General features: G+C 50.7%; 1 protein-coding gene across 4 annotated transcripts in view; it reads right to left on the bottom strand.

The window, feature by feature from the left end:
• Positions 1-17,256, bottom strand: part of LOC102515882 — a 111,706-nt gene that overhangs the window by 41,695 nt on the left and 52,755 nt on the right. For all 4 annotated transcript variants that reach the window (XM_032460786.1, XM_032460787.1, XM_032460788.1 and 1 more), the window contains 9 exons: positions 14,788-14,925; positions 14,576-14,692; positions 13,296-13,388; positions 9,968-10,185; positions 7,972-8,165; positions 5,339-5,647; positions 4,443-4,672; positions 4,229-4,366; positions 454-810 (listed from right to left, as the gene is read on the bottom strand). In XM_032460786.1, the coding sequence (XP_032316677.1) occupies positions 454-810; positions 4,229-4,366; positions 4,443-4,672; positions 5,339-5,647; positions 7,972-8,165; positions 9,968-10,185; positions 13,296-13,388; positions 14,576-14,692; positions 14,788-14,925 (1,794 nt within the window). The remainder of the gene's footprint in view (positions 1-453; positions 811-4,228; positions 4,367-4,442; positions 4,673-5,338; positions 5,648-7,971; positions 8,166-9,967; positions 10,186-13,295; positions 13,389-14,575; positions 14,693-14,787; positions 14,926-17,256) is intronic.

Here is a 17,256-nt window from a genome sequence, read left to right as displayed (position 1 = left end):
ACTAGGGGTAGAAGCAGCCCCTTCCTCCTGGGGCAGAGGATTTAAGGAGCATGTCTGTGAAGCCTCAGAGAACACTCAGTCCATGTGCCCAAAAAATGTCAGCTCTGACTTTTCACTATGCTCATTCCTGCTCCTGAGTCCTTAACCCCAGGAATGGCCTAAGTGAGGTCATGAGAAACCATCAACTTGAGCCCCAGAAAGGGAGAGAACCAGTATCTCAGGAGGGCCCTTTGTGAAAGGGGAGAAAATTCAGTTCAGGTTCCATTTTTGGCTCAAAGCTTTGAAGTCAATGAGTTCCCCAATTCAAGTGACAATAGTAAAAATAAATAAATAAATAAAAATAAAATTAAAAAAAAAAAAAGACAAAAGTTTCTCATGCCAAGTGCAGAGCTGGGCATACAGTAGGCAGTTAATAGCTTGTGGAGAGCACTGACTGGTGGGGAAGGGGCTTACCTCCAGCTGGGGGCAGCAATTCACCAGAGACAGGGTCCAGTTGGTGTGTGTGGCATTGGCCTTTGTCCTGACATCCCCATGGGTGGTCAGGGTACAGGGGCCCAGGGCCACCTCCAGCTGAGCCCTGGGGGGGTCGTCTCCCCCAACAGACATTCGGATGTGATTGTCAGGGGGAACCCCCAGTGCCTGAAGTGGGGGCCACGCATGCTGGAGGCTGGTGTCCAGATGGGCATGGTGGCCACAGGCTGTGCGGACGTGGGCCTGGGCGAAGGTGTCCCCAGAAGATACCCGAGCCACCAGGCTGGCCCCAAGAGCGTGGACCAAGAAGGAGCCATTCAAGGATAGCACGGCCGGATTCTGCCACCAAGAAAGGAAAGGTGAGGCCAAGCGGTGTCCCACAGCACCCCACTAAGTGTGCAACTCTCTTCTTGGCCAGAGGCAGTCAAGGGAGCCCCCATCCCCCTGGGCATCCATGACCCCAGTTAACCGGCGATGCTCCTACAAAGCGCTTCTCTCTAAAGAGCTGAAACTGGCCTCCCAGGGAGTCACGAAATCCGACTTTCAGAGCCCATCAGGGTCCCCAGCATCCCCTCCCCTCTGTTTCCTCCTCTCTCTTCCGCGATAGTCTCAGGCCTCTCAACCTCTCTCACGTGGCTTATCTGGACACGTCCTTCCTAATGCCCCAAATGGAAGTCACCTCAGCTCTACGTGGTATGTTCTCAGGATCTGTGGGGTCCTGGGGCATCTACCCCCCCCATGAGAGAACCAGGAGCTGCTCTCAGCCTCTTTCTGTCACCCTGCGCTCATCTGCCTGGGGAGGGGACAGAGCCACCACCAACAGGGCGAACACCCACATTAGCCCCACTGCAGCTAAGTGGAGACCACCAAGGGGCCACATAGCTCGGGGGTAGCCAACCACGGGGCCCAGACCACGGGTTCTCTCGCCTGGATGTCGCTGGCCAGCTCTAGGACTAAGGAATGTCTGATTTCTAGCCCTTTCCTGGAGTTCCAGACCATGTTTTGTTATTTATCTTTCTTTTCTTTACTTTTATTGATTTGATGAATCTTAAAATTGACTAGTTTCAATAAACCAAACCAAATCAAAAAAAAAAAAAAAAAAGAAAGGACCTTCCACGGCTCTTGTCCTAACCCTCTTGCAGTTAGTCTCTCCAGCAATCGCCTCCCCTTCAGTCTCTCTCACACGTGTAGCCGTAACTCCCTGTGCCCCTCTACTCTTGAGTTTCCTCTGGGGGGAGGCAGTCCATCCCACTAGCCCATAGGATCCTTTCAATCCTGATCCTCAATTCTCTTGGTTAACCTTCCCACCATTCAGGCCACTGTGTGACCTTGGGAAGGTAACTTGACCTCCCGGAGCCTCAGTTTCCACATCGGTAAAATGAGATCGTGATTCACTTGGTAGCTGAAACCAAGGCAAAAGAAAGGATACCAAGCTGAGAGCATCACTCGAGGTGCGCTGGCTCTATCATGCTCAACGCTTATAAGGTAGGTTTTGCCACCTGCAGTTTACAGACGATGTGGCTGAGGCTCAGGGAGGTTAAGATCTGGCTAAAAGTCACATAGCAGGTGAGCAGTAGGGCAGGATGGAAAGTCATGTTGCTCTGAATTTCTGGTCCTTGTGTCTCCCTGTGTTGACTGAAGCTGCTACCACTGCCCAAGCTGGTGGCACGAAAGCATCGCATCTTTCGTGCTCACAGAGGTGAAGCTGGCAGAAACGGTCCTCCCCCAGGACGCCATGTTCCCCCTACCTGTACAGCCAGGCAGTAGCACCAGCTCCCAGGGCCCCCAGGCAGTGCCCTAGGCTGGACACGCTGCAGTGCTGACTCACAGCCTCCAGGCTCACGTCTCTCCAATCCCCGAGCAGGTCAGCTCCCTGGACCTAGCCCCCCCAAGCGGGTCCCAGCAAGCAGCCAGGCCAGTGTGCTTCAGGAGCAGAAACACCTCTGTCCTCCTCCCCCAGGCAGTCCTCAGGGCTACACTCACTGGCCGGCTCCCCATAACCAGCTGGGCTGAGAGCGCAGCCGAGTCAGGCCTACAACCAGCTGGCTGCAAGGCAGCACTGACAAGGTCCCCAGGCAGCCCCAGTGGTCGCCCCGTGACCAGTTCACCCATAGCTCTTAGTCCAGGAGCCACAGAGCCCCACTGGAGATCAGGGAGTCTGGCCGTGCACAGGAGAGGGCCTACTGTCCGCCTCTTCCCTGGCCTGGGAGAGCTCAGAAATACCTAAGCTGGGCTGTGCCCCAGCCCAGGCAGCACGTGCACTGTGAGCCCCACAGTCCATCTGCCCTAAAGGCCCAGGTGTGCCCATTCCCAGCGCAACCCCCTGTGGCAGAGGCTGGCTTGAAATACTGAGATACTGGGTCAGTGTCTTAACTGTGTTAACAGAAGGGACCACCCATCTGCTGTCAGGTTGGGCTGGGTGCCCACTCAGGACTGGGAGCCCCGATGCAGTCACTGAGGATGTGGAAGGTTTGGAGGAGGGGACCGTGTGGGTCAGCCTGGCAGTGGTCCCAGGCCCCCAGCCATTCCATAGGCAGCCCCCAGTACTCAGGCCATGCCTGCCCCCCACCCCAGAGGTAGACTACCATCTACTACCACTGCCCTGCCAGTGACAAAGACCCCTGTACTTCAAGAGGCCACCCGGTGACATTTCCCCAGCAGTACCCTGACAGCTGGGCAGGTGAGGCGTCTCCACTGCAACTGACCTGTAGAAACCAGTGAGGTGGGTAAGGGGCGTGTATAGGCATGAGGCTTCTTTCCCTGACCTTGACCTCAGTCAGAGTACTAAGATCCAGCTCGACCTCATCTCCCTTTGTGAAGGCCTCCCTGGCCAGAGAGCCCCCGAAGAGAGGTTTGTGTAGACCCGAGTGCCACCCCACAGCATCATCAAAAACAGAAGCAACCAGAGCTCATGTCCTCACAGGGCCTGTGTGGGCCAGGATCTAACTGGATCCTCATCTGATCCTCAAGGTAACTATAGGAGGATTGTTAACAGTCCCATTTTGCAGATGAGAGCACTGAGGCACCGAACGAGTAAGCAACTGGCCTGAAGTTGCACAATTGGTAAGCAATGAAGCAGCCTGGCTTGGAGCCCCCACGCCTTGATCACTCACCCGGCCTCCCGCACACTTTGGATGGTTTAGCCACGCCACCACGCCTGTGATGGGCACAGAGGTGGCTTCCTGCTTTTTGTTCTTGAGAACAATGCAGAAGACAGCTGTGTCCGTGTTTCCTCGCCTCGTGTTCTAGGTTCTCCGGGGGACGTACCCAGAACACGAGCTGATGGGCAAGAGTCTCAGCAGTTTTAATTTTGCCAGACAGACCAAGAGTGCCTCTGAGGTGGCTGCCTCACTACACTTGCAGTTAGGGGGGCGGGGGAGGAAGCGCTGACAGAAGGACAGGAGGACAAGTGGACAGAAGAAAGAGAAGAGGTGAAGGCAGGGATGGGGAGGAAGGAAGTGAGGTGGGTAGATGGGAGGGGAGGGTGGGAGGAAAGGAGAAAGGATGGATGAGAAAGGAGGATGGGGAATTTGGTGGGAGGCTGGGAGGGAGGGTGGAAGGGGCTAAGGCAGTAGGAGGGGCTAAGGCAGTGGGAGGGGCTACGGCAGCAGGTGGGGTTAAGGTAGTGGGTGGGCTAAGGCAATGGGAGGGGCTCTAGCAGTGGGATCTGGGTAGGTGACCAGGTAACTTGCAGAAGCAGCAGCCCTCCCATGGGCTGGTTTGGGCCCTGCCTACATGGGGGCCTTGAGTCACTCACCTGGAGCTGCCAGAGGCCACGGTGCAGCCCTAGGGCCAGCCCCGGGTGGCCACTGGCTTCCCTCTTCTCCAGGGCTACACGCAGCTGCTCATCCTCCACGCTTACTGTCAGCCCGGCAGCCAGACTGGGTCCCGTGCTCTGGGCAGAAGCAGAGCTGTGGGTGTCCCTCAGACCCACTGCCCCCATGGGGCCCGGGTCCAGCCCTCTCACCCACCTGCAAGTGTCCGCGGCCGTCCAAGGTGAAGGGGAGGCCCCAGAGCCTGAGGCCGGGCACCGTGTGGCCAAGGCTGGCATGGAGCCGGCTGCCCAGAGCGCTGGTAGCCCTGCCCTCCAGGCCAAGGGCGGCATCCAGCTGGGCCCCCAAACTACCCAGCATCACACGCACTGAGAGGTTGGAAGCCACATGGGTGTGAGACAGGAGCATCCCTGCCTCGGAGGGGAGTCCTAGGGGCGAGAGGAGGAAGCACAGAGACAGAGGAGCCCCGTATAAGGTCCACCGGAGCCAGAACGGGGGTCTCTGAGAGCCCACCTTCTCTCTGGTGGGGCCCCTGAGCCCTGAGGCAGACTCACCCCCAGGTCCCACCTAACAAACACCACAATGGCCACACAGAGCAAGTGATAGGCCCAGTGTCCTCTTTGGATTTCTAACCCCTCAAAGACAGGGACAGGCTCTCAGAAAGCAAAAGGGGTGTAGGGGTCTGCGTCTGCGCTCTCCCCTCACTGCTGCTCCTCTGAACCCCTCCAGGACTCATGGAAATGTCCCCAAGAAGTGTCAAAGCTATTTCTGAACTGCCATGCAGGAGCACATCCTGGAGGCCCTGCTAGCTTCCAAGCCGGGGAAGCTGGACTGGGAGGGCGGATGGGGGGAGTCCTGGGGGAGGGGGTGGCAGCAGGGGCTGTCTGCCATCTGGTTTGGAAGTCTGTCTATACTGGGTAGCAACTGGTGTTGAGTAACATCCCAAGGAAGATGGAGGTACTGGGAGGCACTGGTAGGGGGAGGAGACAGCTGGAAGGTGGATTTGGGGACTGGGGGCTCCTTTAACTCCCTTAGCTTCAGGCCCTGAGAGTCTCTGGGGGAGGAGGTCACTGGGCCCTGTCCATCCCTCTTACCTGCTTCACTCAAGGTGCTGATGTTGTGACTCAGGCTGCCTGAGAGCTGGCCATGCCCAGGGCCCCAGGTGCAGACTCCACCCAGAGACAGGCTGGCCGCATCAGCCCAGAGGCTGGCCTGGCCCCCAAGGTTCCCCATCTGGGCTTGCAGTCGCCCCCTTAGTCGGAGCTCTCCTGGCAGGGTCTGGCTGCTGTTCTGGGCAAGGATGCAGGTCACACTGTGCACAGTAGTGCTGTTCCCTGTCTTCTCATGCTTGTCCCGCAGGAGGAATCCTAGCACTGCTGAGTCAGCAGTGACCTTGATGGTGCCTGCAGAGGATGGGAGAGAAGCCGTACAGAGGAGGGGGCCAGCCCAGGGGACTGGGCTGCTTCGGGAAGGAAGGTAAAGAATCCTAGGGCAGAAAGTTCCTAGGTCCATGATGTAATTCTAACGCATGTCAGAGAGGGCATATCTGAAAATGGACGAAATTAAATCAGCTCCCTCCCAGGATGCTCTGAGAACCAGCCAAACTAATTCACAAATAAAGGAGCTTTGGCAAAAAAGCAGCAAGTCTGATAAGGCATGTCTGTTAATATCAGTGCTCAATCCTGCTCAAGAGTGACAGACCACCGTGACGGAAGGGCTCCATCTTACAGACAACAAAACTGAAACCTGGGAAGCCCTGAGGGCTCCGACCTGGAATTCTAGGGATAGAAAAATGGCTCAGAGGTCTCTTCCATCCAAAGGAAAAGATTCCACACCACTGAGCCAGTCCCAGGCCCATACATGACTCATGCGTTAGGGAAATTCTTGCTCTTACCAGAATCATTTAGGTGTCCTGACCCCACCGGACTCCAGTAGGGCCTTAACGTGGTCCAAGCCCCCTTATACCTCCCTCCAGTATCATTCAAAATATGACTGCAGGGTCACCACCTCCAGAAAGCCTTCCTTGGCCCCTCTGCACACCCAGGTTGGGTTAAACACCATTGTTCTATGCTTCCAAAAAGGAACTCATGCTAAACTCTATCACAGAGTCTGGAGCACTTTCCATACAGATAGAACTTTCTTGCAGAATCTTGCAACCATGGTTTTACAAATTCCTTATGTTGTAGGGCCTTAGGGTTAGGGTGAGGGTTAGGGCAAGGGTGAGATCACCTCACACCTGTCAGAAAGGCTGTCATCAAAAAGACCACAAATAAAAAATGTTGGCGAGGATGTGTAGAAAAGGGAACCCTCGTACACTGTTGGTGGGAATGTAAATTGGTGCAGCCAATTTACAGTACAGCCAAAGCAGTATGGAGATTTCTCAAAAAACTAAAAATAGAACTACCATATGACCTAGCAATTCGACTCCTGGGTGTATATAGAAAAAAAATGAAAATACTAATTCCAAAAGATACATACACTACAATGTTCACAGCAGCGTTATTTACAATTGCCAAGGTATGGAAGCAACCTAAGTGTTCATTAACAGATGAAGGGATAAAGAAGATGTGACTACACACACACACACACACACACACACACACAATGGAATACTACTCAGCCATAAAAAGAAATGAAATTTTACCATTTGCAGCAACATGGATGGACTTGGAGGGCATTATGCTAAGTGAAATAAGTCAGACAGAGAAAGACAAATACTGATGATATCACTTAAACGTGGAATCTAAAAAATAAAAAAAACTAGTGAATACAACAAAAAAACAGATTTACAGATATAGAGAACAAACCAGTGGGTTACCAGTGGGGAAAGGGGAGGGGTGAGGCACAAGATAGAGGGAGGGGAGTAAGAGATACAAACTATTATGTATAAAATAAATAAGCCAGAAGGATATATTGTAAAACACAGAGAATATAGCCATATTTTATAATACCTAAAATGGAGTATAACCTTTAAAAATTGTGAATCACTATGTTGCACAACCTGTAGCTTATATAATAGTGCACATCAATTATACTTCAATTGGAGAAAAAGAAGAGATTAGATTTGTGGTTACCAGAGGCGGGGATGGGGGACTGGATGAAGGGAGTCAAAAGGTACAAACTTCCAGCTATATTATAAATAAGTACCAGGAATATAACATACGACATGATACATATAATTAACACTCTGTATGTACACAGAAGTTGTTAGGAGAGTAAATCCTAAGAGCTCTCATCATAAGAAAAACATTTTTTCTATTTCTTTAATTTTGGGTCTGTATGAGCTGATGGATGTTCACTAAACTTCTTGTGATAACCATTTCATGACGTATGTAAGTCAAACACTATGCTGTACACAAACTTATACAGAGCTGCATGTCAACTATATCTCAATAAAACTAGAAGGAAAAAAAGCATTAGAAAAAATTTGTCTGGGGAACACTGCACCCAACTCTCCCTCTTGGATATTTCCAAAGTCCATTAGCAAGTTAAGGCTCTGACAAGTCCTGCATGAGGAAGCTTGTTTCATATTTAGATAGCGGAAGATTCACTTTGTCAGAATGGGTATTAATTTCTGACAAAAGGGTATCACCAGTGTGTGAGAAGCTTAAACTGAGCTTCAGTGGACTAGAAAACATGCAGGATTTAATCTACCCTGTGGATGCGTAGAAAGTGCTTGCCCCAAATCCCCACTGCCCCTGGCCCATGGCGTTCCCCATTCCCTCACCCTCTCTGAGCGTCTCCTTCTGCTTCAGCATGCCTTTGAGGGTCAGAACGTGGGGCATGGCTGCCCAGGCAGCCACTGTGTGCTGGACTTGGCCCTGCAGGGTCAGGACCTGGCCTCCCCTCTGCTCCTCGGATGCCTTGAGGAGCAGTTGTGCTGCGTTCTGGTCCAGCAGTGCCTTGGAAAACAGCCACATCCTAGGAAGGAAAGTGATGGAGAAGCAGGCCAGATGAGCAGGCCAGGCCATAAGAGGTGCGTTCCAGAACCTTACTGTCCAGACCCATCATAGCACTGCCCCTCTGGGCCCTCAGCCCACAGGGATGCAGTGTAACAGGGGGTTAAGATCATGGGCTTTGAGATCAGTCAAACCTGGGTTGGAATCCCAGTGCTGCTGTGGCCTTGCATAAGGACATAACCTCTCTGAGCCTCAGTTTCTTCTTCTATAAAGTGGAGGATAAAATGGAACTACTGATGTTGAACTGGTATTGCTAATGAGTTATCAATGCATGTTATTATGGTGAGGGATGAGAATAGTAAAAACAGCCCCAAGAAGCCTGCTATTAAACTTCCTGAAGAACTGGGGCAGGGGACATGGTCCCTATCATCCACATGGTATGCTCTTTATAGGATACCACAGGAAATACTCCTCTTGAGTATGAAGACCAGGAACAAGATAAGCCATGCTTTCCTTGTGCACACTCACACAAGAATGTGAGTGTGTGTTTCCCCATAAGGAAAGGCATTATTTGCAAATAATGTTGCTGGTTGGTTTCTCTTTTTGCACTGGCTACTAGGAAGCTCAGAGTCAAATCTTCAACTCAGCTCTAGAAAATAGCATGCATTTCATTTATTGATGCCACTTAGAGCACCTTCCCATTTTTCTTCTCCCCTCACCCTAATTTCCTCATGTATTTTTTAAAATCCAGAACAAGAGTTGGCAAATTATGTGCATAAACTAGCCCACCACTTGTCAGGAAATAAAGTTTTACTGGAACTTGGCCACACCCATTCATTTACATGTTGTCTGTGATGTTTTTGTGCTATCACAGCAGAGTACTTGCAACAGGTACCATATGGCCCGCAGATCTGAAAATATTTACCATCTGGCCCTTTAATGAAAGTTTGCCAATTCCTGACCCAGAACAATATACATTTTTATAATCTGCCTCAAACAATTTTTGGATTGGGAATAGGATGGGCAGCTGGACAGATGGATGTATAGGTGGATGGACAGATAGCTGTAGATGGTAATTCAGGGGGCAGGGTTATCTAGGACCACGTCCAAAGCCCTAGACATCCTTGAATTCAAAAAAGCTGCCAAAGCTGGGGGTGTAAAGGAAAAAGGGAACTAACATTTAATGGAGACCTAATTTGTCCCAGAACCTGCCATCCTTGGAGTAGCATCAATAATGGCAGCTGGTAGTGACCATTCTCACCGGCCAGATGCTGATTTGGAATTCACATGTGCAGTTCAGTTAATCCTAGGACAAAGCTAAGAAGCAGGTTGAGAAACTGAGGCACAGAAGGGCACAGCGTCTTTCCCAAGGTCTGAGAGGCAGTGATGGCAGAGCTGGGATTTGAACCCAGGCTGGCTCAATACCCCCAGGTTCTTGTTGGCCATATCATAGTGGATGTATCAAATATGTGAAAATGTAGTCAGAGATGAAAGACTGGAGGGAAATACATCAACATTATTCCCCATGACTACCTCCAGTGATTTTTGTTTTATTCTTTATATGCTATTATAATCTTTCAAGTCATCTACAGTGAATGCTCTTACAACTGAAAAAGCAAAGATAAAAGTGGAAAATTGAATGCCTCCTCCTTCCATTCCCTCAATGCCTTAAAATCAAGAGAGGCACAAATGGGGGTAATTTTAGGCAGGGTCCCAGAACGACAGAAGAGGGCACCTGAGTGATGTCTTCCCATCTCCCAGGACACCAGCCCTTTGACCTTTGGAGCCCCATTCCCCCCTCGCAGGCCACGTGGGGACCGGCACCTGGCTGGGGAAACCTTGCTGGACAGCTGCAGCCGAACAGCCCTGGGGGCTCTGAGGACCTCCTGGCGGAGGAGGACGCTCACACCCCAGCCCTGGCTGCTTCTCCAGGTATCCTGGCTGGCGTTGGCCTCCAGCAGAACCAGTTCCTTGTCAGACGTGTGCACAGACAGGGAGCCATTGAGGCTGCGCCCTTTGTAGTGCCCAGCAGCTGCCTGCACCTGCAGGGAGGCAGGAGAGGGCTCAGAAACAGAGAGGGGACAGAAAGGGTCTGTGGGAGCTGGATACACAGGATTCCCCTTCTTCCAGGAAGCCTTCCTGAGCCACTCCAGCTCTGAGCATCACCAAACGTAGCACAAGCAAACACTCGGGAAGAGAAATGAGACAGAGGGAAGAATGAGGGACAGCCTTCCCTGACCCCAGCTCCTGGGCCAGGAACAGAGTCTCATCTTATCCTTTACAACACATGAAGAGGAATTTCTGTCTTACAAATGGGGAAACTGAGGCTCAAAGAAGTTTCACATATTCAGCCTGGGCCAACTTGGCTCTAAAACTCATGCTTATGCCTGAAGGGAGATGCTGGGGGAAGCAGAGGACCCCCATGCAACTGAGTTACAGAAAAGGATGCCCCTAACACTGTCCTTGGGGGCCCAGAGGACACCCAGAAACTCTGGAGGTCAAAGGGGAGTGTGTCGGAGCATAAAGAGGGGCCACACCTGGGGTCAGGCTGGAGCAAAGGCTTGGCCAGGCCCACCAAGGTGATGGGGGGAGAAGCGGGTCAGGGGCAGGGAGGCTTTCCCTGCTTTCCTGACCTGTGCCTCAGTTTCCTCATCTACAGGGTAGGAACTGGCCTAGCCTAGTCTGCACATTGCAATCACGTGGGAAGCTTTAAAAAGTATGCCTGGCCCCGCCATATTTGAATTAATGAACTGTAGTATATCCGTGCGATGGAATATTACTCACCGACAAAAAGAAATGAGCCGTCAAGCCATGAAAAGACAGGAAAGACTGTAAGTGCATACTACTCGATGAAAGAAGCCAACCTTTCATGTCAAGCCTACATCCTGAACGACTCCAACTAGATGACATTTGGGGAAAAGGTAAAATGGAAAAGACAGAAAGTAGCTCGGTGGTAGCCAGAGGTTAGGAGGGAGGAACAGGTGGAGTCTGGAGGATTTTGGGGGCAGTGAAAACACTCTGCGTGGTACAGTAAAGGCTGATCTATGACATTATGCATTTGGCAAAACCCACAGAATGTGCAATACAGGGAGGAAAGCCTTAAACTATGGACTTTAGTTAATAATAAATATCGGTCTATCAGTTTTAATGAATGTTCCACACTGATGCAAGATGTTATCAAGAAGGGAACCTGTCCTGGCGGGGAAGGAAGTATGTGGGGAACTCTCGTATTTTTGGCCCAATTTTTCTGTAAACCTAAAACTGCTCTAAAAGTGAAGTTTATTAATTTTTTAATGGTTGCCGGGGACCCCTTGACCAATCAACTCAGCATCTCCAGACTGGGATCCGGGTATGTTCTAACACCTCTCCAGGTGGTTGCAACACGCAGCTTGGGCTGGGAACTTCTAGGCGACACTGCGGTTTCTCCGACTAGCCTCTGAGGGCTGAAGGGTCCTGCAGACCAAGCCTTCTCAGTGAGGGCAATATTGCCCCCAAATGCACAATGGGTTCTCGGCAGGGGGTTAGGTTAACATTTCTTTAATATATATAGGGCATAGATATGCATCAGCTCATAATAGAAATACAGGACATCTGTGGAATTACAGAAATTCTTAGCGAGGGCAATTAGGAAATAATGTCTAAAAAGCCTCTTTGGTTTGGGGAAGTGATAAAGAAAATCAGGTTAAAAGCACCAGCGTGGGGACACTCTGGGAGAGTTTCAAGACGGTAAACAGGGCCTGGCAAGGCTGGGCTCCTGCTCCCTTCCCCCACCCCCACTCAACCAGAGAGATAAGTTAAGTAAAGGATTCTGCTGCTTTTAAAAGTAATAGTAAAGTCAGAAGCCATTAGGTGACCCAGCATCCAAGCTTCCAACGGGACCTGTCCCTGCCCTGCATGAGTGGCCTGGGCTCTGCAGCCAGACCGCCTGGGTTCCTGTCCAAGACCCCCTACTTTATGCCCACTGGTGACCTTGTACAGGTAGTCATCTGGCTATGCCTTAGAGTCATCTGCAAAATGCCACAACAGCACCATCACGAGGCATGTGTGAGATGATCCACATGACTGGGTTTAGAACAGGGTGGAGGGTGTAGCTCAGTGGTAGAGCGCGTGCTTAGCACACACGAGGTCCAAGGTTCAATCCCCAGTACCACCATTAAAAAGAAAGAAATGAACAAACCTAATTACCTCCCCCTCCCAAAAAAGCTTTGTTTAAATAAAAGGTAAAGGGTTTAGAACGGAGCCCAGCACACGATAAAGACTCAACAGATGCCAGCTCCCGCTATGTGATTACAATGATGGCACATCTTAGAATCTGAGATGCCATAATTTTATACGTCTCTTCGAAAGCAAAAAGGCTGCTAATGAAACAACGAACCTATGGTGACCTGAAGACACATCCTGATTTCAGAGATACCGACACGAGAGAGAACGTGCCTCTGAGAAAGATCACTTTCCATAATTCAGGCTCCACTCGAGTTTCTGAAACCCACAGGCACAGGGCTGAAGGCACAGCAGGCATTTAAAAACTGCTATTAAATTCCAGTCCTCATCAGTGTTCAGATTACCCATCTATACCTCCTTGTCCCAGCCCACCGTCTAATTTCTGTATCCACAGCACACACAGCTTCCTCAGTGAAGCAACCAAAGTAGGGGGCTTTCTAAGGAGCCGGCCCTGGGGGAGCAGAGCACAGCCTTTCCTGCCTGATCTCCCTTCTCTGACCCTGTATCTCCTTGTAGAAACCCTTTAGTATTTCTACCCAACACTGGGCAAATTATTCTAGGGTCAAAAACCCATTTTGAAGGCTCATACAGCTTCTCCGAAGCCCAATTACAAGACAGGGTTTGGAGGACAATTCTGTTTCTTTCCATTTTCAAGGGTGAAATGTGATCCTTTCCTCCCCCAGGGAGCTAAAAACCCTTCTTGCCTTGACAATCACTTCCAAATGATGGATTTGGAAACCTCCCTTCCATCTGTTCTTGATTCTGGAGGGGCCGTCTGGCTGAGCTTAACATCGTGGGGCAGCCTCCCCGCTGCTCCCTCCGTGGGGCCTCCATCCTCCCGTCCTTCCGCCCCATCTCCCAGCAAGCTGACTACTCGGAGACAATACTTGGCAGGCAACTGAGGTCATCCCAAAGGGACCACCATCTGTACCTGTAAGTTTGGAGGAAATGCTGGTCTCTGGGGATGTCTGAGCAGGAAGAAAAACACCACCTGGGAGTCAGAGCCATTCAGCTGGACTGAGACCTGTTGGGAGGGGGAGATGGAAAAGGGGGACGTCAGAGGGAGCAGAGGAGGAAGAGGAGAACCCCAGAAGGTGGCTGGCTGGGCACCAACGAGGGACAGGTCATCCCAGAGTTTGCCCCAAACCCAGGCCCCACAGCAGATGCCAGAAACCAACATCTTCCCTCGCTGGTTCTCAGCCCTAAATTTCACCCAGGCTCAATTACTTGGGAGGCGAGAATTCTGCCATTGAACCACCAATGCCCTCAGGCTGCATTACTTGGAAGCTTGAGAAGTGTGGCCCCAGGTATGGAGCTGGGAGGACAGTTCTGGGACCCCAGACTCCCTCCTTCCCCTGTCATGGTCCCTGCTCATGCCTCCCATATCCATGGCCACCTTTTATTTAACCCTGACCATGAACCAGGCACTAGGAAGCTGGCTTTACAATTATCATCTTATTTAATCATCAGCCCTGCTCTCATAGGCTGATATTAGTAACTATCCCCATTTCACAGCTAGAAAAACTGATGATCAGGGGGGTTGAGTAATCTACCCAAGGTCACACAGCAAGTCATCAGTGGAGCTGGGATTTGAGCTTGAAAGCTCCTTGGAGATGGGAATAGCAACAGTCATTTGTGCAGCCCCAGCATACTGCACAGAGCCTGGCACGCAGCAGAGGCACAATCTGTATATGGTGAATTAATGAATACGCCTACGGTGGCTGCCATATAGTCACCAAAATGCATTTCCTTTTCCTCCAGGACACGTGGCTAAACTGTATTTCCCAGCCTCCCTTGCAGCTGAATAAGGTCATGCGATGAGTTCTGGCCAATGGAACGTGGGCAGGAGTGGCATGCACTACTTAGGGGCCTGGCCAATGAAAACCTCCTGTATAATTCTCACCCCCTCTCTCCCCATCTGCCAGCTGGGGCAGAGCCACAAGGTGGAGGGAGCATGGGTCCCTGAGTGACTACGTGAAGCTGAGCCACACTGAACTGCGACAGGACTGGAGGATAAACTTTCACAGTAAAGCAAACTTTTATTACAATAGTGCATCTTGATCAATCACATGCACACTGACAAAATAAGGGCTGTGTTGTTATCTTGCCAGGGCCACCCTTCCACCTCCTCAGCTGTCCCATATAGGACACCTGCACACTAACGTCAAAACCCTCCTCCCTCAGCACGGAGGCAGAACTCAGCCTTCTGACCTGGGATGTGATGTTGTTGACAGCAGCCCGTGCATCCACCCTGCAGTCGAATGCTCCCTGGGGACTCCGTCTGAAGATAATGTCCCCATTCAAACTCAGGGCCTGGGGGAACCTCAGCTGCGAAGGAATAGACAGTACCCTTTACTCTCGCCAACAGTCGAGCTCTGCCTGGGGGCCACAAACCAGCCCTTGCCTGACCTGGGGACAGGTACCTGGGAGGAATGAGCCAAGTCCAGGGCCAGGCTGTGCCAGATTTCCTCGCGCCGAGATCTGTCATAATGCAGGCCCTTCAAGTGCAGCAAGACTTTCTGGTTGACTTTCAAAGTGGCCTCGACTTCCCTGTTCTGAGCCTGGGTGTACAAGAGCCAAAGGCCCTGAGAGAGGTGACTTCCCATCACTCAGAGCCTGCAGAAGCCACCCTAGGAACCCAGCAGTCCAAGGGGGTCAGAAGATGGATGGGTGAAAGCACAATCTACATTGTCCCACCCCCAGAAAAGGAAATAGGGGCAGGGGCAGGTGGGGTCTTTGAACGCGGATGGTAAACCCCAGTGCCCACAGGTAGGGTTAGCAGAGTGGGCTGGAGGGATCATAGCTGAGGGCCTGTGTCTCACTCACAGGGCACCTGTTCTATTCACTAACACTCAGCATGGGTCCTGGCGCATAGTAGGTGCTCAATAAATACATCTAGAAGAATGCAGAATCACTACTTGCAGTTATACCTGGAAACCCCAAGGCCAAAGCCATGCTGAAGTGGAAGAACATTTAATTCACAGTGTGGCAGGCAGAATAGTACCTTCCCTGCCCTCAAATACCCACATCCTCAACCCCGCAACCTGTGAATATGTTACAGGGCACAAGGGACTTTGCAGTTAAGGATCTTGACATGGGGAGATTATTCTGGATTATCCAGTGGGCCCAAGGTAATCCCAAGAGTTCTTATAAGAAGGAGGCAGGGGGCTGAGTCAGAGAGAGTGGAAGATGCTACTCTGCTGGCTTTGAAGCTGGAGGAAGGGACCATGAACCAAGAAATGCAGGTGGCTTTTAGAAGCTAGAAAAGGCAAGGAAACACATTCTCCCCTGGAGCCTCTAGAAGGAATGCAACCCTGGCAACATCTTGATTTTGGCCAAGCAAAACCCCATTTGGATTTCTGATCTCCAGAAACGCAAGATAAAGTTGTGTTGTTTTAAGCCACTAAACTTGCGGTAATTCATTATAGAAGCAACAGGAAATGCATGCACATATTTAATCATTTATTCACTCAACAACCATTTAGCTTCTGCCACGTGCAAAGTACAAGTAGCAGGTTACCATCGTTTCCTACCTGTGTTGACTGAGAAATTTAAAGTGTCTTGCCACAGAATTTTATCGTGAGTGTATGTCTTAAAGGCATATGCAGTTTTATTTTAGAGCCAAGATGGAGAAGGAATAAACAGAGGTCCAAGAAAAGAGAAAGATGTGTGTCATTAAGCAAAGACAAGGTTTTAAAAAGAACAGACAGCTAAATTAAACTAAACTAAAAGATCCCCAACTAGTTGGTTCCAGCCTGTTGTTGTCAGGTGGGATTTTACGCCCAGTGGGTCAGATCTTCGGATTTTTTTTTTTTAATTAGAAACAGAAATCTGGGTTTTACCCTAAATCTTCTAAGTGTCGACATTTTTTTTTTTTTAATTTAAATGTGCAGCAGGCCAAACAAAACACATCTGCAGGTTGGATTTGGCCCACATGGCCATTTTGCAATCTCCGGTTTAGAAAAAAAGCACTCATCCTGGGAAACATTTCTGCAGGTGTCCTGGGGCGTCATCCTGCCCGTTCTTTCCCCCCAGGAGCCCTAAGGACTTCAGCTACCAAACGTGGGGGCCACTCATAGTCCCGTTTAACTGGTAGGGAAGTGAGGTCCCAGGTCTCTGTGCTCAACAGCTGGTCAGGCTTCGCCCTCCTTCCCACAGACCTCTGGAGACCCCACAAGGGAGAAACCACCATCATCTTTCTTGTCCAGGGCCCGGCACACAGTAGGTGCTCACTAAGTGCTGGCTGGAGAATGGGGTCAGCTCCCAAAGCTTCTACTCCTAGAGAGATCGAGAAGGAGACTTGGATGAGGGCCTGCAGGCACATCTTAAGTACTTGACAGAGATGGCCGTACTACACTCTGATTCTCACAACCACTGCACAAGTGACAGGTGATGCTGTCTCCACCGTACAGATGAGGAAACTGCGGTCCAGAGACCTGACATCCTTTGCTAAGGACACACAGGCACAAACGAGTTTCACCACTAGAAAGACGGATGCTAAGACCCTCTAAGTCAGAGGTTAGCAAACTACGGCCCTGGGGCCAAACTCGGCCTGTTTTTGTAAAGAAAGTTTTCCTAGTTCAGATGCTATATCGAAAATACCACAGATTGGGGGGCTCGAAGGACAGACATTTATTTCTTACAGTTCTGAAGGCTGGAAGTCTGAGATCAGGGTGTCTGCGTGAAGAAACCTCTTCCTGGTTTGCAGACAGCTATGTCCTCACACGTGGCGAGAGTGAGTTAGCACCGTTTCTCTTAAAAGGACACTAATCTTATCATAAGGGCTCCACGCTCACAACCTAATCACCTCCCACAGACCCCACTTCCAAATACGATCACATTAGAGCTTCCACATATGAATCTGGGGGGGACACAAACATTCAGTCCATAGT

The sequence above is a fragment of the Camelus ferus genome, chromosome 18, assembly GCF_009834535.1.
Source record: "Camelus ferus isolate YT-003-E chromosome 18, BCGSAC_Cfer_1.0, whole genome shotgun sequence".
Lineage (NCBI taxonomy): Eukaryota > Metazoa > Chordata > Mammalia > Artiodactyla > Camelidae > Camelus > Camelus ferus.
This window is presented reverse-complemented; position numbering and strand designations above follow the sequence as displayed.